At 41.1% G+C, this 23857-nt stretch overlaps 1 protein-coding gene across 3 annotated transcripts in view; it reads left to right on the forward strand.

Moving 5' to 3' along the window:
• Nucleotides 1-23857, forward strand: part of nectin1b (nectin cell adhesion molecule 1b) — a gene marked incomplete at its 3' end in the record, with an annotated part of 205502 nt that overhangs the window by 143537 nt on the left and 38108 nt on the right. For 2 of the 3 annotated variants that reach the window (XM_080459822.1, XM_080459820.1), the window contains exons 6-7: nt 9956-10103; nt 22127-22220. In XM_080459822.1, coding sequence (XP_080315948.1) covers nt 9956-10103; nt 22127-22220 — 242 coding nt within the window. Of the gene's footprint in view, nt 1-9955; nt 10104-11809; nt 13507-22126; nt 22221-23857 lie in introns of those variants that run through there. The other variant, XM_080459823.1, reaches the window with a different exon arrangement.

Here is a 23857-nt window from a genome sequence, read left to right on the forward strand (position 1 = left end):
TTAGCAGTAGGGGTGAGTTAAAGGGGCCGGGCCTTTGGGACGAGATCTGCAAACTCCCCAGCCCAGCGTGTTGTTAAATTGAAAACCTCCCTTCCAACACTGACGGGGTCTGTTGCTCTGTCAGCTTTAAACCAGGCAAAGGAAATTATAGCTGTGACCTTGTGGCGCTTTAAAGAGCGAGACAGTGAGAAGTAATGTTGCTTACACTGAGAAGAAGGTAAGACAGTGGAGAATGGAGGTAGAGGAAGGGGTTGTGAGCCGTGTAGGGTCGTCCAGTTTAGAGCTGAGAGCATCCATGAAATTAACATTCAGTGCAGGAGAGTTCAGCTGGGGGCGAGAGAGAGAGAGAGAGGGAGAGAGAGAGAGAGAGAGAGAGAGATCGAGAGAGAGAGAGAGAGAGAGAGAGAGAGAGAGAGAGAGAGAGAGAGCCCTATCACCAACCCTGCATGGCCAGCTCTTTTTAGAGGGCGAAAGCTTGTTTTCAGATTAGCAACCATACACAGCCACAGACCTACTGCTCTCAGAAAAACAACAACTTTAAAATGTAGCCTGAAAATGTTTGAAATTGGCTTATCTATATCCTGAATTCAGCTGGGCCGGTCCGTATTGGTGAGCATTGCCTAAATAATAATATCGTGTGGTGTTCAGCAGGGTTCAGTTTAAGACCCAGTTTGATTCGCCTTAAACAATGTTACTTTCCACTTGGTATCATAGATCAAGTTTTGCAGATAACTTAGGTTTCTGGAGTTTGTTATCTGGAGTACAAACTCCTACAACAAAGTGTGGCACCTGTTTTCTTGTTTTAGCGTCCTTAAATTGGCAATTTATTTCATGTAGAAATAACTTAAAAATTCTAATAAATTCTAGAAATCAATTCATGCACAAAAATCTGTGACTCCTGCTTTTTGGTCTTATTCAACAAAGTGTTTGATTTATTTACGAGTGAAGTTCTGCTAGTTGTTTAAAATTCATGTTTATTTAGATATACATTCTCTTCGGTATAAATGATTAGCTTTTGCTTTTTTAGAAATATGTTTCTTGTGGAATGCAATTATAATTATTATTATTATTATTATTATTATTAATAATAATGTATGTTTATTATTAATAATAATAATGATAATAATGATAATAATAATAATAATAATAATAATAATAATAATAATAATAATAATAATAATAATAATAATAATAATAAATCAGATTGTGTTGCAGTATTTGTACCAGTAAGCAGCATGAATGGAAAGTCATGCAGCTTTAAAAATAAACCATTACATGTTGACAGAAGCTTCCAGCTTCCTGAAGTTAATAAATGAACGCAATTCACTTCCTGGAGCGATGTTGCGGTTTATTCCCCCATTAGGAGGCAGTGGTCCACCCATTCCAATCATTCTGTAATTAGAACTGTTGTTATTTGGGCTGTCACGGGAGGTAATACCTCATGACAGCGTCAGCATCACCTTGGCATCCTACAATTTCATATTTATTGACAGGGGGGCTTTGGTGTAGCCTGTCATCTATCTCACCGGACTCTGCGGTGCTTCAGACACCTCCAGCTGATTATTTGTGTGTGTGTCAGCATGTGTGTTTCTCATCGAGATCGCCTGCTTTAAATATGCTCTGTTTAAGTATAAAAACATGCTAAACAGGTTTTTCCCCTTTGTTCTTATTCTTATTCTTATTCTTATTCTTATTCTTATTCTTATTCTTATTCTTATTCTTATTCTTATTCTTATTCTTATTAAGATTGTCTACATGTACCATTGATTCAGAAAATGTTTACACAGGAATAGAATTTTAACAGAATGGCTCAGCGGGTAATTATTCAGCCATGCAATAACATCCACCCATTCCTCTATCTGGTCTTCTGTGGCATCGTCAGTTAAGAAAAAGCAGCCTTATAATGAAAACAAAACAAAATCTTCTCAGCTCGGGTGTTTCTCATTGCAGCACAACAGGTGTGAGATAGTTAGCTGTGTAATGAGCTTGGTGAGGACATCACATATGTTAACAATTTCTATTTAATGAAGTGCTGCCCTCTGCGGAGGGACGTCAAACTGCAACTCTCACGCCGCAGTAACAATCACCTCGCTCCCCGATGTCCGTTCTGACACATCAAGTCTGAGAGGTGGCCAAGGAGCAGGCCATGGGTGTGAATCTAGGCGAAATAGGTTGCAGACCACTCCGGAAGTTAAACTGCTGTGGAAAAAGTGGATTACATCAGGAAACTCAGCTTCCAGACAAGAGAGAGCTCTGGAAACATTGAACTTTAACAAGATTACAGACTCGAGGAGGGGGCGGGTGAAGGAGACGAAACAGCATGTACTGCTCGGAGCTGGCAGCATGAAATACAGATTTATGAACTCAATTAAACCACATTTCTTTCTCTTTATTGGCCCTGCAGACTCTACCCAGTGTGGAAAGTAGTGTGGAAAGAAATCTCTTCCAGATGAGTTACTAACAGCCTGGGCATTTGTTTCCGCATAAGGTGGCTGTACGACACATGAATAGAGAGATAAAAGCAGTTAGACATCTTCAATGTTTCACTGTGCTGGTCGACTCATGCAAGCCAAGGTAGGAAACCAGTCGCTGTGGTCTTTGGAACAGGTGGCCGTCTCAGACTGGCATTGGTGGTGTGGAGCTGGCATGGGTTAGTAGCCAGACTCTCAATCTGTCCACTTGAAAACTTCCCAGTATTGCTGGAAAGTATTACAGCCCCCGCGGAGGAGATAGCAATTACAATTTCTGATGGGAGAGAGGGAGTGCGCCAGGATCCACATCCATTCTTGGAATATGATCAGACTTACGACGAGAACAGTTTTACAAAACACCAGTACACAATTGCCCTCCTAATACCATCAGTGTGGCGCCTTATACAATCAGACCTGCAGTGTGTTTTCCATTTCATTTTTTTTTCTTCTTTTGTCACACTGCCATCGATGACTTTGCATTTAAAGCCATCATTAAGCCATTGTCTTAGCCGTGCCAGTGTTTGATGATCCACATCAAGTCTCAGCAGGTACATGGCAGTGATCCGCTTAAAGGAAAACCTGCTTTTCATTTAAATCCTGCATTGCTGCATTCTGTGACAGATTGGATTTGGAGTGGGCAAAGACCGCTCCAGCTGGAAAATGCTCACCCCTTGACCTTCTACCTGAACCCTTCCTCCTTTGGTATGTGTGACTAATATGTTCTATGAGAGAATGGTAACACTAGAGCCCACATGTTTTGGCTATTTGAGTCCAGCTGGTGCTGGAGATTACACTGTTTTTGCACATTTGGACAGTCTGCACAGTGAATTGCTGTGTCACTCTGCATGTAGATCACATTTACTCAAAAAAAGGGGCCACAAGCAGGAGTGAGAAAGTAATCAATTTTCAAGCTGCAGCTTCAGCTCATCCCTTGCTTTTCCTCTGTAAAAATGATGCCAGCTCTCCTCTAAGTAGGAACCACCCCCTGTTGCAAGCATGCATTAGAGTCTGCCTTAGGAATGAATAAGTTATCAGCACATGCAAAGCACCGATTCGCTGCGTCCCCATAAAGCTGCATGGCTGAACTCTACAGTCAACAGAACAACCTGCTGCATAGAAGTTGTAGTCAGTCAATAATACTTCCTTGATGGATTATAATGACGATTTGATCCTCCGGCTGATGTGATGGCACAAAAGCCTATGAAAGCCAATGGAGCACCGTATGCCAGGCTTTCGGTGTAGCTTGTGTTTCAATACTGTGCATGAGACAAAAACAACCACAGCAAATCCATATGGTGCAGCTCAATGAACTCTGGAGGGCAGATGTGACAGGAATGAAGGCTGCGGCCACCTCCAAGGGAACTGTGTGCACGAGAAAGCCAAGGTCAGCTTTGTCGGCTTAAACGTGCCACAGCGGTGGACTGACAGCACGGAGAGAGGGGCTGCATGGATGGGTGCTTTACACTTATTGAAAATCAATAGCAATCTTTCAGTGGCAGCTACAAGACATATTTGAAACACAGACTTTACTCAATAGAGTGCGGTCAGAGTTTATGCAGGTTTTCAATTTGTGAAAATCCAAAGAAGGTCAGGGGTTATTTGATTTCTGCACGGTTCTTGTATTTTGGTGACGCATCAGTAAAACCGGCCATTATTTATTCGAAATGATGATCCTATATACTGTTGCAATCCTTACAATGAATACACCTTTTATTTTGAAGGTACTCACTATATCATGTTGATCCCAATCTGACATTATTGTCTATCATAAAGAATTAAAATGAGCTGCCCATTTGAGTCTGTTTTTTTTTTTTTGCAATAGTAGCTTTAAGGATCTGAGAGCCAAAAAAGAAACGTGTAATGCTGCTCTGTGTTTGCTGAATGGGAAATTAGGTTTAAGTGAATATATCTGGGAACTTCACAAGCAGAAATAGTGTCATTAATGGATCATTGTTATCACAGGGGGCTGAGATCACAGCACAATGAAGTAAGTTGAATCCAAGGATATTGTATAAATGAAGGAGATGAATGATTCTGAGGAAGATGCTGTCTTGTCAGCATGACCTGTGGTGACTGAGTCCCCATCTGGGAAAGATAAGTGTGAAGAGCGACGTCTCAGCAGATCATTTACTGATGGACTCTCGGATGGAGACTCACAGAAGAGAGACGAAATGAGAAAAATGGAGGAAAAAACCGCAGGAATGGATGTGAGTGTAAGAAGGGGGAGGTTGCATGGGCTCATCAAGGGTTTGGTGAGGGCGTGATGTTGGATTAGGGCAGAGGTGTCAAAAGGCGCGGTTCCACCGCACTTTCTGTCGCGGAGCATCGTGGGGCGGGACGGGTTTTAGCACAGTCCGACTGAAAAGTTGTGGATGGTACGGAAAGAACCTGCGACTGCCGGCTACGATTTTCCTCTACCCCTCCGTTGAGGTTCCGGGCATTGAGGAACGGGTCTGTGAGGAGGAGCTACAACGCAGCCGTCTGCTGATTGGTTGTGACGATTGTCACTCTCGACTTGCCCGCAATATTTAATTATTTCATATTTTATTATTTCATAAACCCCGTAAACCCTCCTGTTGTTGTTTCATATGCTGCTTTGTGCTCACTGGTTGATTTGTTAACTGGGTTTATTGAAACATCGGCGCGCGACACAACATCGTGTCTTTTATCGAGATACAGACGCTCCTCTCAGGAACAGGTGGAGGAAATTCAGCAGGAGCTAGCCGCTGCTGTTTACGAGGAGAAAGTTTAACCTGAGTCACAAAGAACGACTCGGACGGCCGCCGGCCGCTTCCATGTTCTTCGCTGGACGCTCTCCGCGTCGTTCACAACCCCGCCTACATTTTTACCGTACTTTCTGTGGTGGGACCGCGAGATGGAGTTGCGACTGAGTGCGCTTTACCGTACCGTAACCTCCCGCTCCTCAACGTACTGCGAGGTGGAACAGCGGCTAAACACATTTTAGTTCAAGGGCCACAAATAACCCAATTTCATCTTAAATGTGAACTTTTCTTTGTTGTGGCAGAGTGTAGGTGATGAAAATATCTTTTTTTTTCTCAATACTTTCGAAAATGACTAGAATGTCAACATAAAGCCAATTTTAATGAGACTTTCTGGTGCAAAATACAATTAGATGTCCAAAAACTTCTTCAGCTGTTGTATTACACATGTTTTGACTGAGTCACACTGACAGCATGGTTGTGAAGCTAGTTTTTTTTTAGCATCGAAGTAGCTAGCTTCCATGGAACCATCACTGATATTGCAGCTGATATTGCAGTCCATTACTCTTAAGAAACTTGTTTTAAAAGTCTGTTTTCTTTAAAAGAAAATTCAAATTGCTTGGTATTTTAGCAAGCCCGATTGGAGCCTTTTTTTTTACCGCAGTCCTCATATTTGCCACCTAGTGGCTTCACATAGTATGAATCACCTTGCTGAGTGATTCAGAAGAGTGTTGAGGTCTAGCACATTTTAGTCAATAAATCAATTATTCCATTGCATGGAGTCCAGCAATGTGTGGACTTCAACAATTAAAGTTAAAGTAAAGCTCAAAGACGTTTATCAACAATCTCTGAAAATATCACAACTTTAAATACTCATTTACAAGGCATAAAAAGGCAAAAATAATCTTGCAAAAACCATCCATTCATTGATTTTCTTTATCGGTTTATCCAACTCAGGCTCGCAGGGCACTGGAACTAATCCAAGCGGACACGGTCACTATTCTGTCTAATAAATAGACAAAGGAGTCATCTTGTCTGTCTGGCTGTCTGTCTGTCTGTCTGTCTTTCTGTCTGTCTGTCTGTCTGTCTGTCTGTCTGTCTGTCTGTCTGTCTGTCTGTCTGTCTGTCTGTCTGTCTGTCCGTCTGTCCGTCCATCCATCCATCCATCCATCCATCCATCCATCCATCCATCTTGCTTTATCACTGGATTTCAAGGGCTGGAAGCCCAGATAATATTGTGTAAACATTGTAGTAAATCTAACCCAGATCATTGACGGGTCATCAGTCCGTCACAGCGCAAAGACAAAACGACTTAGGATCACACTCATATTCACACCCAAGACCTGAAGTTACCAATTAGCCTCAACTCACTGTGGGGAAAGGCATGGTACCTGTAGAAAACCCATGCATACGCAGGTAGAAAGTCAAACTGGAGGTTCCAACAGGATACATTTAAGTGCTAAGTACTACACCCATGTATGTTTTGCAGCCGTTTTTATTTTAATTTTTTTATTAGTATTATTTGCACCTCGCTGTGCACTAAATTGATGCAGATTTGCCTTTCGGTCTTAACAACATGATGTTAATTTTTGTCTCCTTGTTAATGACACTGAAGGTGTTTTTTATTGCAAGGAAGGAGAAAATAGCTGCAAATACTGTGGCTCCTTAGTACCCATGCCTATTATTGTTGGCAGTACTTTGCTTGTTCAACAACAAGGACAAAACCCTCTTCGTGTAGCTATGCCTGTTGTATGCAGAGCTGGGCTACTTCCAAGCGATTACTTTCACAGGACTAAGTCACGGGCATCAGAGGAACACAACAGAAATTTGACTCTCTGCACAAGATGAAAGAGGCAGTACCAAGGCTGTGCACAGTTGAAGGTTTGGCAAAAAAAAAATCTGTGGGTTTGATTTGATTGTCACACTTGCGAGAATTTTGAAATGTTGTTCAGCTGCTTTGGCATTGAGACACTTGAACTCCATATTCGGTGGGTGCTCCTCTATTCCTTTTCTTGACTGGTTTCATCAAGAATTTAGGATCAAAGAACTCATTTTCAAAGTGGTTTCTTCTTTATAATTAGAAGGAAAAAAACTGTTTTCATGGCATCAACAACTTATCTGCTGCTGTAGGTAATGTTAGTAAGTGAACCTTTACATTTAATAGAGCTGATCTTTGCAGTTACACCAGTCCTTGAAAATGCATTCCTTATGGTAAGTAAATGAACAGGCCAGATCAATTATCAGTACAGTTATATTATTGGATTAATTGAATTATCAGGTGTGTTGTTGCCTGTGTGCGGTGTCGAAGTGCTTGGCTTCTGTCGAGGGTTAATCTACGTGTTGTGATAAAAATACCCCAGCTCAGCGTTTGGAGTAACGGTGCATGTTCACTAATGGCTTTGTTTCACAGTCCACAACATTCTCCACCATCGACACACTCCACAGCGAGATTTAGCAAATTCATTTTGCCTAAAACAAACAGACGGTGAAGATATGTGGAGATTGGTGAAGGGTGGGAATGGTTTAATGTATAACTCATGTACGGAAAATGAAATCATTAATTTTTGATGATTTTTTTTCCCAGCCATATGAGAAGTGGGCAAAGCTGCGCACCAGATGCCTCGCCCCAACTTTACATGTTAGGAGGTGACAGTGTAAATCCTGTGTTGTGTGCCTAAGGCTCCACAACAGGGAAATTGCATTCTGATCCAGTCCACTCCTCTGTGTATTAGTGTTACACAACAGACTATTGTGTCTGGCATTTGCATTAGCGGCATGAAATTCAGCCCACTGGCTTTCACTGTGCAGTGCAATGAGACAACAGTAGGAGTTCAGGCTTATCTGTTCCCATGCTGCAGCAAGATCACACTTACACTTGCTCTTGAAAGCTACTCCACAGCCTTGTTATTGAAATGCATCTCAAGAACAGAAGTGTGTGTTTGTGTGTGTGTGTGTGGCTACGAGATGAGCTATTTACTTTCTTTTGGTCTGTAGATTTGACATGATGCGACTTTTAAGGACCAGAAGAAAGAGCATCAGATCAGGCACAGCGAGTGTGGCTTGACAATCTGATGGACACAATATATAACGGGGAGAGTTTGTTTGAGGCACTGAGTGCTGATCAGAAGGTGGGGTAACATGCCTGCCATTGTGTGGCTGTGTGTAAAGCGGTCCTGTGTGTCACCATCGTTATGGGCAGTGAATCAAGTCAGTACGGTGGTTGTAAAGAGGCCTTGTGGGAGCAAGGCCTTGTCCTGTCACTACCGCGGGGGATGGACTGATAATGATGGAGACATCATGAGGACAGGAGATAGGCTTTCCTTTTCAAAGTGAGAGATAGTGAGAATTCGCAGTGTCCCATCACAACAGGCTTGCAAACCATTTGATTGGTCCCCTGCCTGTCTTCAAAAGGACAGCTTGAACTGCTTGTGTCAAAGGAAACAGATGCTGTTTGCCTTCAGAAATAAGGCGCCATTATGCCTCTGAAAGGAGATGACTGTCCTATTTCACTAATACCTGACATCAGTGGAGGCACAGTGGAAGAGGTTCACACGGGACCAGCGATATTTAAGGATTGTTTTCTGTTGTTTTTTTATTCTATTTAATTTTTTTTGATAACAGATGAATTACATTTCATTGTTTATCAGATGTCAAAGCAAAAGAAAAAAGAAAAAAAAAGAAAAAGCTAATTACTTCCCAGCTTGTTTTTTTATTACAATATCTATTTAGTATAGGTAAAGGTAGATATTTTCCAATCTTTCTTCTATTTCTCCCTTTGGCACTGGTTATAGATTGCTTTTGACAGCCTCTTCAAAACCTCTTTCAGAGGCTGCCTCTCAAAGATGCTTTGAAAAATGAGGTTTAGGAGATGATGGTTGTCCAGTGCAGCTTTTCACAAAACGGGTTGCATCAATATCCCGAGTGTTGACTTTCCACTGCAATCACTTTCTTTTTTTGAAAGTTAATAGCCCTGGCTTTATCAACAGTGGAGGGACAGGAGTGTTGAATCCAGCGCAGAGCAGAACGTCAACATTCTGCAGTTTACTGGGTTAGTCCTCCATGAATCCCTCATAAGCCACTTTGCCTTGTGGTTGAACTTTTCCATATTATGCTCTCAACAGAATTTGGTGAATTGTTTCGGTTTGGAATCCACTCATATATTTTCCCAGCAGCACTGGGGACGTATTTTTGCATTTGTTACCCCTTTGCTGGCTAAAACTTTAAAGTGTAATAACTTTGCTGTGTAGCTGAAGAGTGCATTCGAGTTCGCTGTCAAATCCAAGCCCATTTGGGCTTCTTTTTTTTTTGAACAGTTGATGGAGCTCACATTGGAAAATACAGCAGCAGCTGCTGGGGGACCACAACAGTGTGGCATTCATGCCATGCCAGGACAGGCAAGACAATGGTCTCATCCTGAAATAGGTCCCCAAAAATGCTGTTTGGATTTGTTTTATGACATCAAGCCTCAAGTCTGGCAAATGTTATGTCAAATGGTTTGTAAAGATTTTCTTTTCATAATCATAGCCTGTTCTTTCAACCAGTAGCTGGTTCATATTCTTTATTTCTTCTCTTATTTGTGCTGCAAAAAGTTGTAATGCCAAGAATGTAAAAAGCCTCAAATTGCTTCAATATTTATCATTGTGTGACATTACTGAACTTTCTTTGTCCTCACTGCTGTTATTCTTACCCGCAAGTTCAACCCAGCAGCATCAATTACTCAAAGAGCTCCCACCCTGACTCTGTTATTTCTCCTCTTGTCTGCAGAGAAGCCATTGCCGCAGGGTCCCCCAGGTGGTGTTATCGGGATCCTTGGCGGCGTCGTTGCCATTGGACTCATCATTGGTGTGGCTGTTACTGTTTTCATGGTCCATCGGCGGCAGCAGAAGACCCGCACTGAGACAGATAATGACCTGTGAGTACCAAGGCTCTGCCAGACAATATTGCAGGGGGCTGGACAGGTGGTAAGATTAGGTGTGCACTGTTGTCACTTCACGAGAGAAAAACACTTTGAAAAGGACAAAAGACCTCTTAGAGGATTGTTTATATGTTCACAGACAGAAGAACATGCTGCAAACATGTGGCTGCCACATTCTGATATACTTCCTACCCGGAAAAATGTTATTTAACACATTAAAACAAAGTTTAACTTCATTTACTCCTGCAGATAGAATCGATGATTATCATTAAAGCAGTAGCTATTAAGAGGTTGCTTGATTGTAATTTGGGCTGCACTGAGGCCATTTCCCATTAAAACACTATTGTTTTAATCAGGACTGATTGCAGGAGCTTGTGCAGCAGTCTCCACCTCGGGAAAGGTTCACATCAGCTGAATGGCTGCGAGATCATCATCAGGAAGGGAAGTAGATTTGCTGAGGGATTCTGGAGTACACAGGTGGTCCAGAGGTCAGGCTGCATCCAAATTTTATTTGTAGAAATAATGACGGAGTTATGCAAATTTAATTTACAACAATTAGAGGGATGAAGTATTAAACAGGAGGCATGCAAATTTCTGATGACGTTTAGCAAATATTATTAGAAATGTTTTAAATCTCGATGCTGGGGTGGAAATAAAACTCAGTTTTGCAAAAGCGATGTTCACTGGTCATTTCAAACTGACCAGTGAATTCAAATGAATTCTATGATTCACGAAGGACTCATTCTGTGGTTGTAATTCCAAGTCAAATTGCTATAAAAGACAGATTTAGCGATCTTGTTACTCTCACTTTATTTACTTCTGCAAGCCCTCCTCTGGCCAGAAAGTAAATTTTCTGTTTGCAAACCAGAGGCCATGACTATTTAGAGTAATGCCAGCTGCTCCCAATACACACAGGGGATAACAGAAGTTGCAGTGGGTGCAGCTTAGAGAGGGAGAAAAAAGAAAACAAAGTGACAGAGCTATGCAAATCTGAAATATCTTTTTTTGAGTTACTGTGAGGTGCATAGAGTCCGTGCCATCTGTTTTGAAACAATTACAAAATCTGGTTCAGAAAAAGAAAGAAACACGCATTCTAGTCGTGTCCTGGTAATTGCCTTTGTCTAGAACACCTGGCCGCGGCAGATATCTCCTCAGTGGTTGCCTGGGTTTCCATGAAGCTCTCAGCTTTTCTGGCTTCACAAGATGCAAACCACAGTCCCATGGGAAGGATGTTGCCGTGTGTGAGTCCTGATTATCTTCCTCCTTGGGAATATCACAGAAACAACTCATGTTGTGAGAGTTTAAATCTGGCACAATAAGCTTCTAATCAAATCAGATGATGAGTTTACAATGGCTATTTTAGAGGCTCCCCCTCTTGAATTGTTATTCAAAAGCAGTGTTGCAGACATCAAACCGTGACAGGACGTTCTGCCAGGTTTTTGGTTTGTGAACGCTGTGTATCCCAGTGCTTTGCGAGGGCCGCAACGTTCGGCTCTGAGCCCATGGAGACCCAGAAACTACATAGGCCCCCGAAACCAAACTGCTTCGCTCCCTCTCAGCAATCCTTTTCAAGACAAATGAAGCACACAGACTCTTACCGCTTCCATTGCTTTCTGTCTCTTTCTCCCTCCCTGCTAATCTATCTTTCTTTCTCACTCTGATGCCAAAGTAACTGCTCTCTGTTTCCCACTCCACTCCCTCAGCATTGCTGTTGCTGCTGTTGCTGATAGTTGTGTGACACAGGGTCCAGAGAAGCCAGAGTCCCCCACAAGGAAAGTAGAGGCACCTGACCCCAGTCTATCCCCCTCTGATCCCTGCCCTCCCGGATCCTCTATTCTGTTGCCTGCATGTAATGGTGGCCTGCAAGTGACATACTTGAGCACACCATTGTGAGCGGCAGAAAGCAGCAAACACTCACTGATCACTTACTCCACATGCAGTCACACCGGACCTGAACCCATAGGAATCCAAGCCGTTTCTGCCTGTTTTCATGTTAGACTTTGTACATATCGATACGATGCATGACCGAAAGAAATCAAAATGAAGCCAGATGAAAGCAGTGCCAAGTCTCAATTAAACCCAATCGAAATTCCTGAGATAAAATATCCCGCTCCGCTTAGTTTATCACATCCAGCGGAGCTTGTACAGAATACAATAACAAAACGAGATGAGATATAACATACATATCAAATTGCTGATCAAAGGCAAATCCGTAAGCCTTTATAGGCTTTGTTTTATCGAGCTTCAGTGGTAATATCTTGAACAGATCGCACTGTCCAAGCTCTCCTCCCTCTCTTGCTCTTTTCCCCCTTATCCCGTGTGCATGATTCTCCTCAAATATGCATGACAAGAGTTGTCGTCATGTCAGTGCTGTAACTGTTGTTATTGCTTCTTACTATTTTGGCATGTGACGCTTATCATTGTCGTGAAATGTATTCATATCAGATCGTTAACTATCCAGATCTGTTTGTTTTTTTAAAGTGTGCTTCTTTATTTTATTTTTTTATGGCTTGTCTTTAACATGTTATGTGTCTTATCAAGACTTTGTTCACGTTTTACTTTTGAAATGTCAAAAATATGTGAATATGTTGCAATAGAATGTGTTTGGGGGTTTATTTTAATGTAGAGAACTACTCTGCAAGAGATTCATAGTTTTATATGAGTATCTGATGGCGGGGTAAATGGGGAAGCATTTAGCCAGACTGTTTAATTCTGCATGTTGATGAGCTGTTAATCAAGCCTGGGCATTTGATAACATGCCTGACTGCACCGACAGTCACGCCTCTGTTTGCCCTCACAAAGCAGCACATGATGTGACTCAAAATTGGTCAATCCTAATAAATCACTGGCCCTTTAGAGGCTGCACTGGCACAATAGTCAACTGATTATCAAAATAGATGGGCATTGTCAAAGGCGATGTTCTCGGAATAATGTGTTCATCGCTCTGTCTTTTACTCAATCATGATGTATGACCTCCAAAATGCTGAAAAGCACCACCAATTGAAGCACTGTGGCAAAAAAGAAAAAAAACAAACGAATGTGGCAAAAAAAATGAAAGAAAGAAAAAAATGGATTAACTAGCTTGTGTTCCTGACATACAGCTGCTGTTGACACAGTTGTAAATACTCGCTGGTATAAATCACTGTGATGCCAACTTTCTGGCCATATTCACAGCAATATCTGAGAGGAATCACATGCAGAATGGAAAATGGATGTTGAGTTATGAGCTGGAAGTCCATGAGACCGCACAACATCATTTATTTCCTTTCCCTCAAGCGTAGGCACAAATCTGTCTTACCTTTAGGGGCTGGAAATGATTTTCCAGTTCTGAAAGGTGGCATCATTGTTATGTTGGAGGACATTTAGAAATTCCGGTGGACAATAACGGTGAAGAAATGTGAAAAAAAAAAAAATGGATTTCTCTTTTAGCAGCGCAATCTGAAACATGACACTGGGAGAAGTGATTTGTAGAGACGTGAATTCTTGTTGTGCACCCTTTGACTTATGAACTGGTCACCACCACGGAGAGACAATTTGAAGAAAAATGTGATAAATGTGACAAAACTTATTGTTGGACATCTTTTTTTTACTTTTTTTTTGCTTCAAACTGTAACCAAAGTATGATTTCTTTTCTTGTCTTTCACAGTCATACCAACATGGACCTATATTGTACAGGAAACTGGGGATAGTTGTAGCATTTTCTTCACAATGTTGATATCACACCTTTTTTAACGCAAGCCCTTCAAAATTCAATGCAAACTAGTAATATGTGTCAGTAATTAAGTAATTATGTATGTATGTAAACCATGCAGGTTATCTGTCCGCATTATTACTTGTGAGACAAAATTTGAAAAAAAACTGAGCAATTGTGCATATGCATCAATAACCAAATAATTCTGAGTCAATGTGAGTGTGTGTTTTTCTCACCTAACCAATCAACATGTGTTTTCTGTTGAAGTGTGAGACACACGCTCAGACCCGAGTTTACATAAAAAGTTCAACTTAAAGCCAATAGCTAAAACATCAGGTTGGCCTTTCAGCCTGTATTTAGCATGGTTAGTTTTGTAGATGCTGCACAATGAAATATGACAGTTAATGACTTCCTGAAAAAGTGAGAATTTATACAAAAATGCAAAATATACGTTTGACTTTGTTTTACTTTCAAATTGAGGTCACAACGTTTTCAAGATAAAATGCAAGACTTGGTTGCATTGCACCAACTCGTGGCCCAACATAAAAAACACAGTTTTCAGTGTTTCTGCCGTTTCTGTGTAAACAGACATCTGCAAACTAAACGTTTTCACTTGAACCGTGGTAAATGTAAATGTATTTGATCATGGTAAATGATTAACAGGGCTGCCAACTGCCATGCATTTAACCTGAGACTGAAACTTCTGATTTTAAACTCACGCTCTCACTTCTTAATGGTGACGCAAAGGTGACATCAGATCATGTTCTTGTGTGGCGCTTTCATTGTGAATTCATTGCCCCCGACTACCTTTCAAATTTTATCAATGTAATTTATTACTTTTACTTAAGAGGTTTAGCTTTAAAACGGTATTTAAGTTGCATCCATTCCTAATTGTTTACCATAATATCGCTTAAATAATTAGAATGAAGAAAGCATGTTGAAAAAATAGTGTGTTTCTTAAATAAATATGTCCTTATTGGTTTTCCTATTAAATGATAATCAAACATTCTTCACTCAGATGACGGATCTGGTTTCAAATGCATAAAATGTGTGTGCATGCATGTCTGTTTGCGCATGTGTACTTGTGAAGCCGTCTTAAAGTTGGCAGCCCTGTTGTTAGGAAATATCTGAGTCTCCTGACATGAATATCTATTGTCATGATGGAGGTTCATAACAAGTAGTCATCCATATTCGTTAAGTTTAAAAGTTTGATGATTTCTATCAGCGACAACGAGCAGGAACGATCTCTGCTCAGGCACAAAGCTTTCATTGCTCTCACAAAAACAGGAGAAGTAAAAAAAAAAAACCAAAACTTTCCAGCCTCAAATTAGAAGTTTTCCTGACTGACAGCGTCTGCCTCAGGATGATTCTCTCTGACATGTGGAATCTGGCCCGCTCTGAGCATCTGAGCTCACAACCACTAAATTCTACTTTCTTCCTCATTGGAGAAAGTGTTACAATTGACCAACGCTGCAACTTTCCCCGGTCTCCTCTAATAGGTGGGATTTTATATAATTTTTCATTGTTGTTGACATGTAAAAAAAGAAAATGATGCTTAGTTTCTGTGTGCAGAATGTTACACATGCAGTGCAACTGTTCATAACAATCTTATCTATCTACATCTTTCTTTCTTTCTTTGGGTCATTTTGTATAGCAGTGTATGTATATTAGTAACAATGCCTTGGGTGTTGAAAATGGTTTGGAAACTGACCGTTTGTGTGTAACTGTACAGTTAAATGTTCAAAAAAGAAAAACACTTCCCTCCAGCTACAGAAATAGTTTTTGATAAACTTGTCAAAGAACAACAAAAAACTCATTTTGTTTCATTCTTTTTATTTCTTTCTTTTCTTGCGAGAAAAGCTGAGGCTGTGGAGTAATTGTTGTCCGCCTTTTGAAGAGATCGTAGCCAGACAAAGCATGAAAGTAATTGCCTCCTAAAGATCAAATCACATTTATCCCGTCTTGCAATTAAAAGTATCATTAGCATTTAAATTGCCAAATAAGATTGTGATCAACAGAAATCAATGAGAGCAGCAAGGATCAGCTCAGCCACTTCACTGTGTTTTCCACGAGCAGGGCTGCGGTCATACGTTGGCTTTTTAATCCAAAACGCTTTGGGGAATGCGACACTTCACTTTCTTTCACACATAGCGGACGGTAGCGGTGTTTTCCGACTGTCACACTGAAGGAAAATCTCAACTCTGATTATCTGAGCTCCAAAACTGCCTCAGAGGTGAAAAAACAAAACAAAACAAAAAAAAACCCTAATAGGAAAGTCACACTTATTTTTTTCTTTTGTGAGTGCAATGTAAAAGTCATTTTCTTTGCTGTAAATCTTCCCCCACAGATTACTCTTCTCAGTTTAAGGATTAGTTATGTTTTCTCCTCGCTATCCCCCTTAAATCTCTCCCTTAAGCTGCCCTGAGCCTTTTGTAGCCAATAGAGCGAGGCGGAGCGAGGTCTTCAAGGTGGATGTCTGAGTAGGAAACAGTAGTGCAGACCTGAATGTAGCTTATGGTTGCCTGCCCAGTGTGTTCTGCTCCCCCACAGGCTTGCGGTGCCTGTCAGCTTTCATTAGTGTCTGTGTCTCACAAAAACCAACGCCCACATGCTGCCTGCATCACATCCAGCATTGAGAAAGTCTGCGTGATCACACAGCTGAGATCCACACGAGGCGGTCGCAGGCTGCGGAGAGCCTTATCGCACCTGACTAATGAATGATCGGGCAAACAATAACAGCGAACCGCAGCATTAGTTATACCACGATGTGTTGGGGACGAAGTGGCAAAAACAATCCTGTAGTCTGGAATTAATAAATGGTAGATGGATTTCACTTGTATAGAGTTTTTCCCAGGCTGGAGCAGTCCTCAAAGACTTTACAATCACAATCACACATTAATGTAGGCGGCTGTCATGTAAGTAAGGTGCTCTATCTATTTTTGGGGAGCAGTGTCTTGCTCTCGGGGACATTTTGACATGTGGACAGATAGAGAATCGAACCTGGAGCCTTCCAATTGAGAAATGACCACTCAACCAATTGATTCACATTCGCCTCACTGGAATCTTTGGATTCCCAAACACATCAACCACATTTTGTTTATGTCTAAATCACCTCATACTTGTTTACATTACATGTTTTAATCACAGATTGTAGTCTGAGCCACTGAAAAGCTAAAAAACAAAGGCGAAAATAGGTCTGTACTCAATATCCCAGACTGATTACATTCACTAAGAAAGCAAGCTTTGTGTTTTGGAAAAAATGACTACTAGATGTTATTGTGGAGAAAAGAAGCACAAGTCACAAATACAGTAACTACAGAGCTGCTACAGTGGTGTTTCTAGCTAAAGAAGTATTCAATGTGAAAAAAAAAAGGAAGAAAAACAATACTACATCAATTTAATTAGTGTATTTTGTAGAAGTGGGTTCAGCAAAGTTATCGTTTGCATGCCGTTCATTGAGCTTAATTTTTTGTACTGACATGCTCATTTTGAACTGGTGCTGCATGTTAATAGAAGTGTGCTTATCAGGCTCATTTGCATTTGTATACTGTGACTTTACCCCAACTGTCCCTGGACACAGACAACCTGAGAAATAACTGGGAAAAACAATCAGCTTTGGGTAAAACAAAAGAAGAAAAAATAGGACAATTACCGTTATTATGATTACAACATGAAGCTTTTGTGAGTCATTGATCACAAATGGGGAATAAACTTCACTTATAATTCCAGGTTCACAATTGAGATTCACAGTTATGTCACTTGTTATACCACAGTCATACCATTTGTCAGGTATAATTTTCAACTCCTTAATTGTTGAGGTCTCATAAGGCTGTGACATGACTGAAAAGAACTCCAATGAAGCAAAGGAACAGACAATAAATTGCAGTGTAATTGCTCAGCCAGCTCGCTAATCACCATTTTTAACTGGCCTAGCATACCTGTCAAAGCTGTTTCCACAAACAGATTCCCTATGGAACGAAATAATAATAACAATATATTAGTGCAGGAACTGGGGTTTAACCTCTCATCAATATGGTGATTTTGTTTTTTGATTATGGCGAACGCTAAAAATGTCAGACTTATGTTAAAATGAATTAGAGTTGTCCATTAGGGAAGTGAGTCCAGACATTGCTGGATGATGACCAAACCACCTCATTAATCAGCTGTAACAGTTTGGAACTGGCCTGCTTCCTATGAAATGGTACAACGATTCAACACAATTGTCACATAATACAGTAGGGTGGCTAATAGATCATCTGATTATGCTTTTGGCTGATTAAACCAATAGCTTGATTTGAATCTGTATTTTTTATTTTGACCAAAGCCACACCAGTTGGATTCAGGCATATTACAAAAGGTTCCCAATGGATCCCAGTAGTTTCCATTGGTTCATAATCCTCTTAGAGGAGCACCATTAATCAACGTGGACTCAAGACTTTGTTCTCAAAGTTAGTTTAGATGCCCATAGATGTTAGATAAGATAGAAATGAGATGTCCACATGTCAACACAAACCACAATAAGACACGTTCTAGAATCCAGAACAGCCTTGGAAATATGTTCTTTGTTTTCCGCTTGGAGCTTTCAACATTGGGTGGCAGAGAGTTCGTTCACCAGTGTTTGGCTTCCCTGTAATGTTTTGGTAAATCAGAGTTTGGCGATGAGGTCTGCAGCCTTTCTTGTGCAAAAGAAATGGGAGAGGACTTCTTTTTTTTTTTTTTACATAAAATAGCATATAATTAAATAACATACAACTTCAGGAGATGCTTTTCATTACACTATTTTCTCATGAAGTCATATCATAAGCCATTTTACCTAACAACTACACGTTCCTATCCTTACATAAATACACCTTCCCTGTCCCTTGTATGTACTTTAAATAAACCTACGTGCCTATACAGTATAGCCACACATATGGCATCCTTTTTACTTGATTACTTTTTTCCGTTTTGGCTTTTTCATTTCAGAAAAGTTTGACGGTTATGCGTGTGTTTACACTGAAATGGCAGAAATGCTGGAAAAAATGTAGTTTTCAAGTGGGGCCACCAGTGGGTGCTGTTTGGTTTTGTATTGAACACACACACACACACACACACACACACACACACACACACACACACACACACACACACACACACACACACACATGCCCAGAGCACAATACGTTAACATTAACAGGTGAATTAAAGGGGAATACGTGAACATTTGTATGGACAAATAACAAATTTGGATCGCTATTACTCTCAACTTTAAAATGACCAAGTCCCAGGAGAATATGGACGGGGAGTCATGACATGCTGAAGGAAAACATTGTTGTTATTGTAAATCTTCTCACCCATGTGCCGAAGAGTGCTATGGCTGTGCTGCGCATGTACAGTAGCAGCATTTCAGAAAAGTTGCAGAGTCACCGTTTTCAAAAAGTTCCACCTTTTCAGTGGCTCTGAACACCATTGTCATGCAAACAGACACCCAAAATGCACGAAAAGTTTTGTGTTTTGACTTCAAAAATTATTATTGTAAACGGGGCCTTAAAATGTGGTGGATTTTTTCCTAATCCTAGATTTAAAGATGAACACCAATGAGTTTGTTTGTTCATACCTTTGGTAAATCCATTGGTGCTCCTAGCAATATGCATTTCTTGTTTGAATGCTATGTGACCATCAAAAACCTGACTCATGCTAGAATTAGCTGGAAAGAGCCTAGAAAATTGACCAACAATGAACTGATTATTGTTCAACAGGTCTATGAACGTGGATGGCCAATAGTGACACTGTGTTCATGTGTTTTACTTTTTAATATTGTGCTGTTGTTATCAGATCAGACCCTTTGGCTTGTTTAAAATCTGTTTCACCCTTTGACGTATTATTTTTGAGGTTTTATCACAACAACAGTCAGATTCAAGCTTGTAACCAGAATCATCTCATAAACTGAGTGCAACAATTTCTTGATTTTTTTTTTCTTTTTTATGTTGATACTTCTTCAGTTCAGTATTCACAAGGGGAAAAAATGGAAAGTGGATGGACTTGTTTTGGAAACGCTTCAAGAGCTTTTTCAAAACATGAGAAACACTTTGCTTTAGCCTTTTTAAGTTTTATTGGCAGAATGCTTCCCAACCTCACAGCTTATGTTCCCTAAACTAATAACGACTATATTTTTAGGATGAGTCCTAAAAAGTATTGGTCTGTGGATACGAACTGAGACACAGTTTGAGTGGCTGGGCACACAAAGGTTTGCCCTGATATTTGCTTACCTGAGCACATAGCCATACATTATATTTGCGCTCCCTTTACAAAGAGCACTTGATCAAACAGCGATGCTGCGTTTTGCTCTATTTTCCAGCTCCTGTGTCAAACAGTAGCAATGACCTGTGCACTGAAAGTCTCCCGAGGCTTCCACTTGTGCGCAACATGATTGCAATTGTAGCTGAATTCATTCAGGAAAGGGAGGCGTGACAGGGAGAAAGCACTTGCCATAGGGTGGTAGTCACAAGATGAGGGAATTTCCTCATGTTTGGTCAGATTTAATAAACCCGCTCTGCATATGATGCCCAAACACACTGCCTATTTGAACAGGCTCCTTTGCAATGAAACGCAATCATCATGGGGTCCTATGGGATCAAATGTAAGTTGAAAAGGCAGCTTCTGAATGCAAATGCTGCCTCATGCATAAACATGGTGTGATTTCATTCTGTTTGCAGAGAAATATCAAATCAAAATGATGCACAACAGTTGTTGTTTTTCTCCACACAGTTGATATTGTCGTGGTTGTATTCCTTTAAAAGCCTAGCAATCAAGTTTCCTCATGAGAGGTCCGAAGAAAAGTCAGGATTTAGGATTTAGTTGCTTGCACGGAGCAGACAGAGGAAGAAAATTCCATTTTGTAAGACATATGTCGTGAAAGCAATTTATCTTGTTAACTGCCAGTGTTTTTTTGTTTTTTTTTAAGTTCACACCTGTATCAGAATTCAGTCAATCATAGGCAAGGGATTACAATACTTTATAATGAGCAAGCGGATGTAACTGCCGAAGCCACATATCCACAAGACTCATAATTATCCGTCTGAGTGAAAATGGATGTTTCTCCTCTGTTGGCTCCTGCAATGGTAGAGGTTATTGTGGAAGAGATGGTGCGCTGCCTCTCCGTGCATTTGCTGTGCCTCCGTGCTGCAGGCAAGCAAAGGAGGATGCCACATGAATCTGGCAGTGGCACGGCACCCCTGTCTGGAGACAAGGTGATACGGACTGGAAATAATGAGCGTGAAAGAAAGAGTTAAGAGGTGCACTCATGCACAAATTTTCTGCACATTAAAACGCCAGCATGGCCTTGCGGAAAGGTCATGTTATTCAATAAGGACATGAACCAGTGCGAATGGGAGGCGGGGAGGAGCCGGAGATAATGCATGTAGGTACACAGCTCAGTGTCTGTGCTCCACTTCATTATCTTTGATCACTCCCGATATTGTGTCAGAATACGACAGATGACATCTGACTGCCATCGTGTTTGAGGGATGGGGTTTTCTTTGTAACTACTCGGCTGCAACAATCCGCCTGCTTCCTTGTCTGAAATAATTATCCAGATTCACTTCAAACTGTTTTACCACCAAGCTCTCCGCTACTGCTGTCTTTCCTGTTCACAGTTCAATTTTCTTTTTTTTCTTTTTCTACTCATCATATCAATGACTATGTACTGGTGTGGTCTTTGTCGCCAGTGAAAATTCATTGCGTATTTGTAGAAACTAGTTGCTTACCAGCCTGTTATTGGGGCCATGTATATGAGCACAGGTGTTGAGGCTGTTGAGGCTTTGTTCTTCCCCAGGTGCATCAACAAAGGGGGTGGGGTGAGTGTCTTGGGATCAGGGGATGTTAGTACCAGGGACGCGGGCAAAGAGGTGAAGAGCAGAAGCCGCCTGCTGAGCTCTCCGTGTAACAGCTCAGGCCGGTATGTCAAACAAACAGTCGCTGCACAGTAGGCAGGGTGTTTGTTCACGTGGCATCCTGGATGAGGCTCAATCCACCCTGAGGACCTGACTCACACGTGCCCTTCTCCCTGCCCCCTATACCCCCTCCATTCCCATCTCCTCACCTCAGTGTCCAATTACAGCCCACTCTCATTAGCACAGTGTCTCTCCAGCGAGAGCCTTTGAAAGGGCAGGGATGGCTGCTGCTGCAACAAAGCCACCAACACGAGATCTATCAAAACCCAAGGCAAGAGTGAAAAAGGCAAGTGCAGGCAGGACTTCTCATTATAGAGTGCTGTAGAAGGTGAGGGACGTAAAGAGTGGCAATCCCTTACTGTGCTGAGTGTCATGTTATCTTTTCACTCTCTTAACAGGACTGACCTCCCACCTGCTCACAAACCAGCCCCTCCGCCACCAAAAAAGAAGAATAGTGACATGAAGGGACACTTGACATCTGATGACATCCAGGTAAGAACCGCCCCCCCATTATTTTTTTTAATTAAAAAAAAATCCTCCTCTTATTCTATTCTCAGTGGTCTGACAAATATCCAGAGGGATGCAACATATATATTTTTTAATTCAATCTATAATGTCAATAAACTATCTACAAACTGAGAAATAGAGCCTTGCATCTATTTGGTAGTTATTTCAGTGATCATTGGGACTCCTGCAGTACGACCATCTAAACCATTAATAATAATAATGGCTTGGATTTATATAGCGATTTTTTTGCACTGACTCAAAGCGCGTACAGAGACTATTATTCATTCATTATTCATTCACATTGTCGCCACAGCTGCCCTGGGGCATGCTGACAGAGGCGTGGCTGCCATTTTGTGCCAATGGCCCCTCCGACCACCACCAACATTCATGCACCATTCATACGAGGCAACGTGGGTAAAGTGCCTTGCCCAAGGACACAACCACAATGACTTTTTGATAGAGTGGGATTCGAACCGCCAGCCCTCCGTGATTGGACGACCGACTCTATCACTGACCCACATACAGTTTCATCCTGAGTCAACAAGAACTGGTAAAATAGTGCCATACTAACCTTTAACAACAGACAAAGAAACAAATGTGGTCATGGTGTAAAATACAGTGAAATGTCCAAAAAGATGTAATTAAGAGAGTTGATTTTATAGCTGATGAGATTGAGCTTTACCCTTCTCTGATGGAGACCGAGCTCAAAGGTGTTTGAGAGGTATATATGGTAACCGTTGACAGGAAGCTTGTTTCACAGGTTCCTCATCTTTATACTGCTGTCTGAGCGTGTCACAGCTTCTCTTCGACAATACAGTACAGCACAATTAGTAGAAATGACAATTAGAAGGATGTTTCTCGACATGTGACTCCAGTAGCATCATTCATAATTAACACAACAAACAATCTTTTTCATAAATTAGAAACAATGCTCACCATAGCCTGGAGAGGAAAATGAAAGCACTTTTTGTTCATATGGAAACTGAATCCTTTCTACAAGAGTTAAAACCAGTGCATGCAGTACCTGTATAGTGTTAATGTAAACAGCTTCTTTTCACAACAATACTTAATTTTTTTTAACCGTGTGACACAGTTTTATTGTTCTAGCAAGCAGCGTGTTGCACAGACACACACACACACACACACACACACACACACACACACACACACACACACACACACACACACACACACACACACACACACACACACACTATTCATTTCTGTGGAGGTGCATACTCTAATGCAGGAAGAAAGTGAGGAGTAAAAACACCAAGGCAACAGCTTGACTTAAGAGTGGAAAATAAAAGCTCTGAAATGCACTTCAAGTTTCAAATTCAAAAGAACTTGTTTGAAAGCTATTTCAAACATTTATTTTTGGTCTTTAAGCCGACTTCAAAGATTTCTTTGAAACAAGACCACGGATGGAGGATGTGATGCTGCTTTGAATTGTCTCCATTTCCCAAAGTTACCCAGTTCTTGTTAAACCATCCGTCTACTACAGCAGTTCTCCCCCGTCACAGACGTCTTATTTAGTGTGTAATTAGTGAGTCGGCACCTTTTGTCTGTGGTCACGTCACTGCCTCTGGTACAGCGTGTGTCATTTTTGTTATGAAGAGAAT

Source organism: Lipophrys pholis, assembly GCF_963383615.2.
Source record: "Lipophrys pholis genome assembly, chromosome: 3".
In the NCBI taxonomy this organism is placed as follows: domain Eukaryota; kingdom Metazoa; phylum Chordata; class Actinopteri; order Blenniiformes; family Blenniidae; genus Lipophrys; species Lipophrys pholis.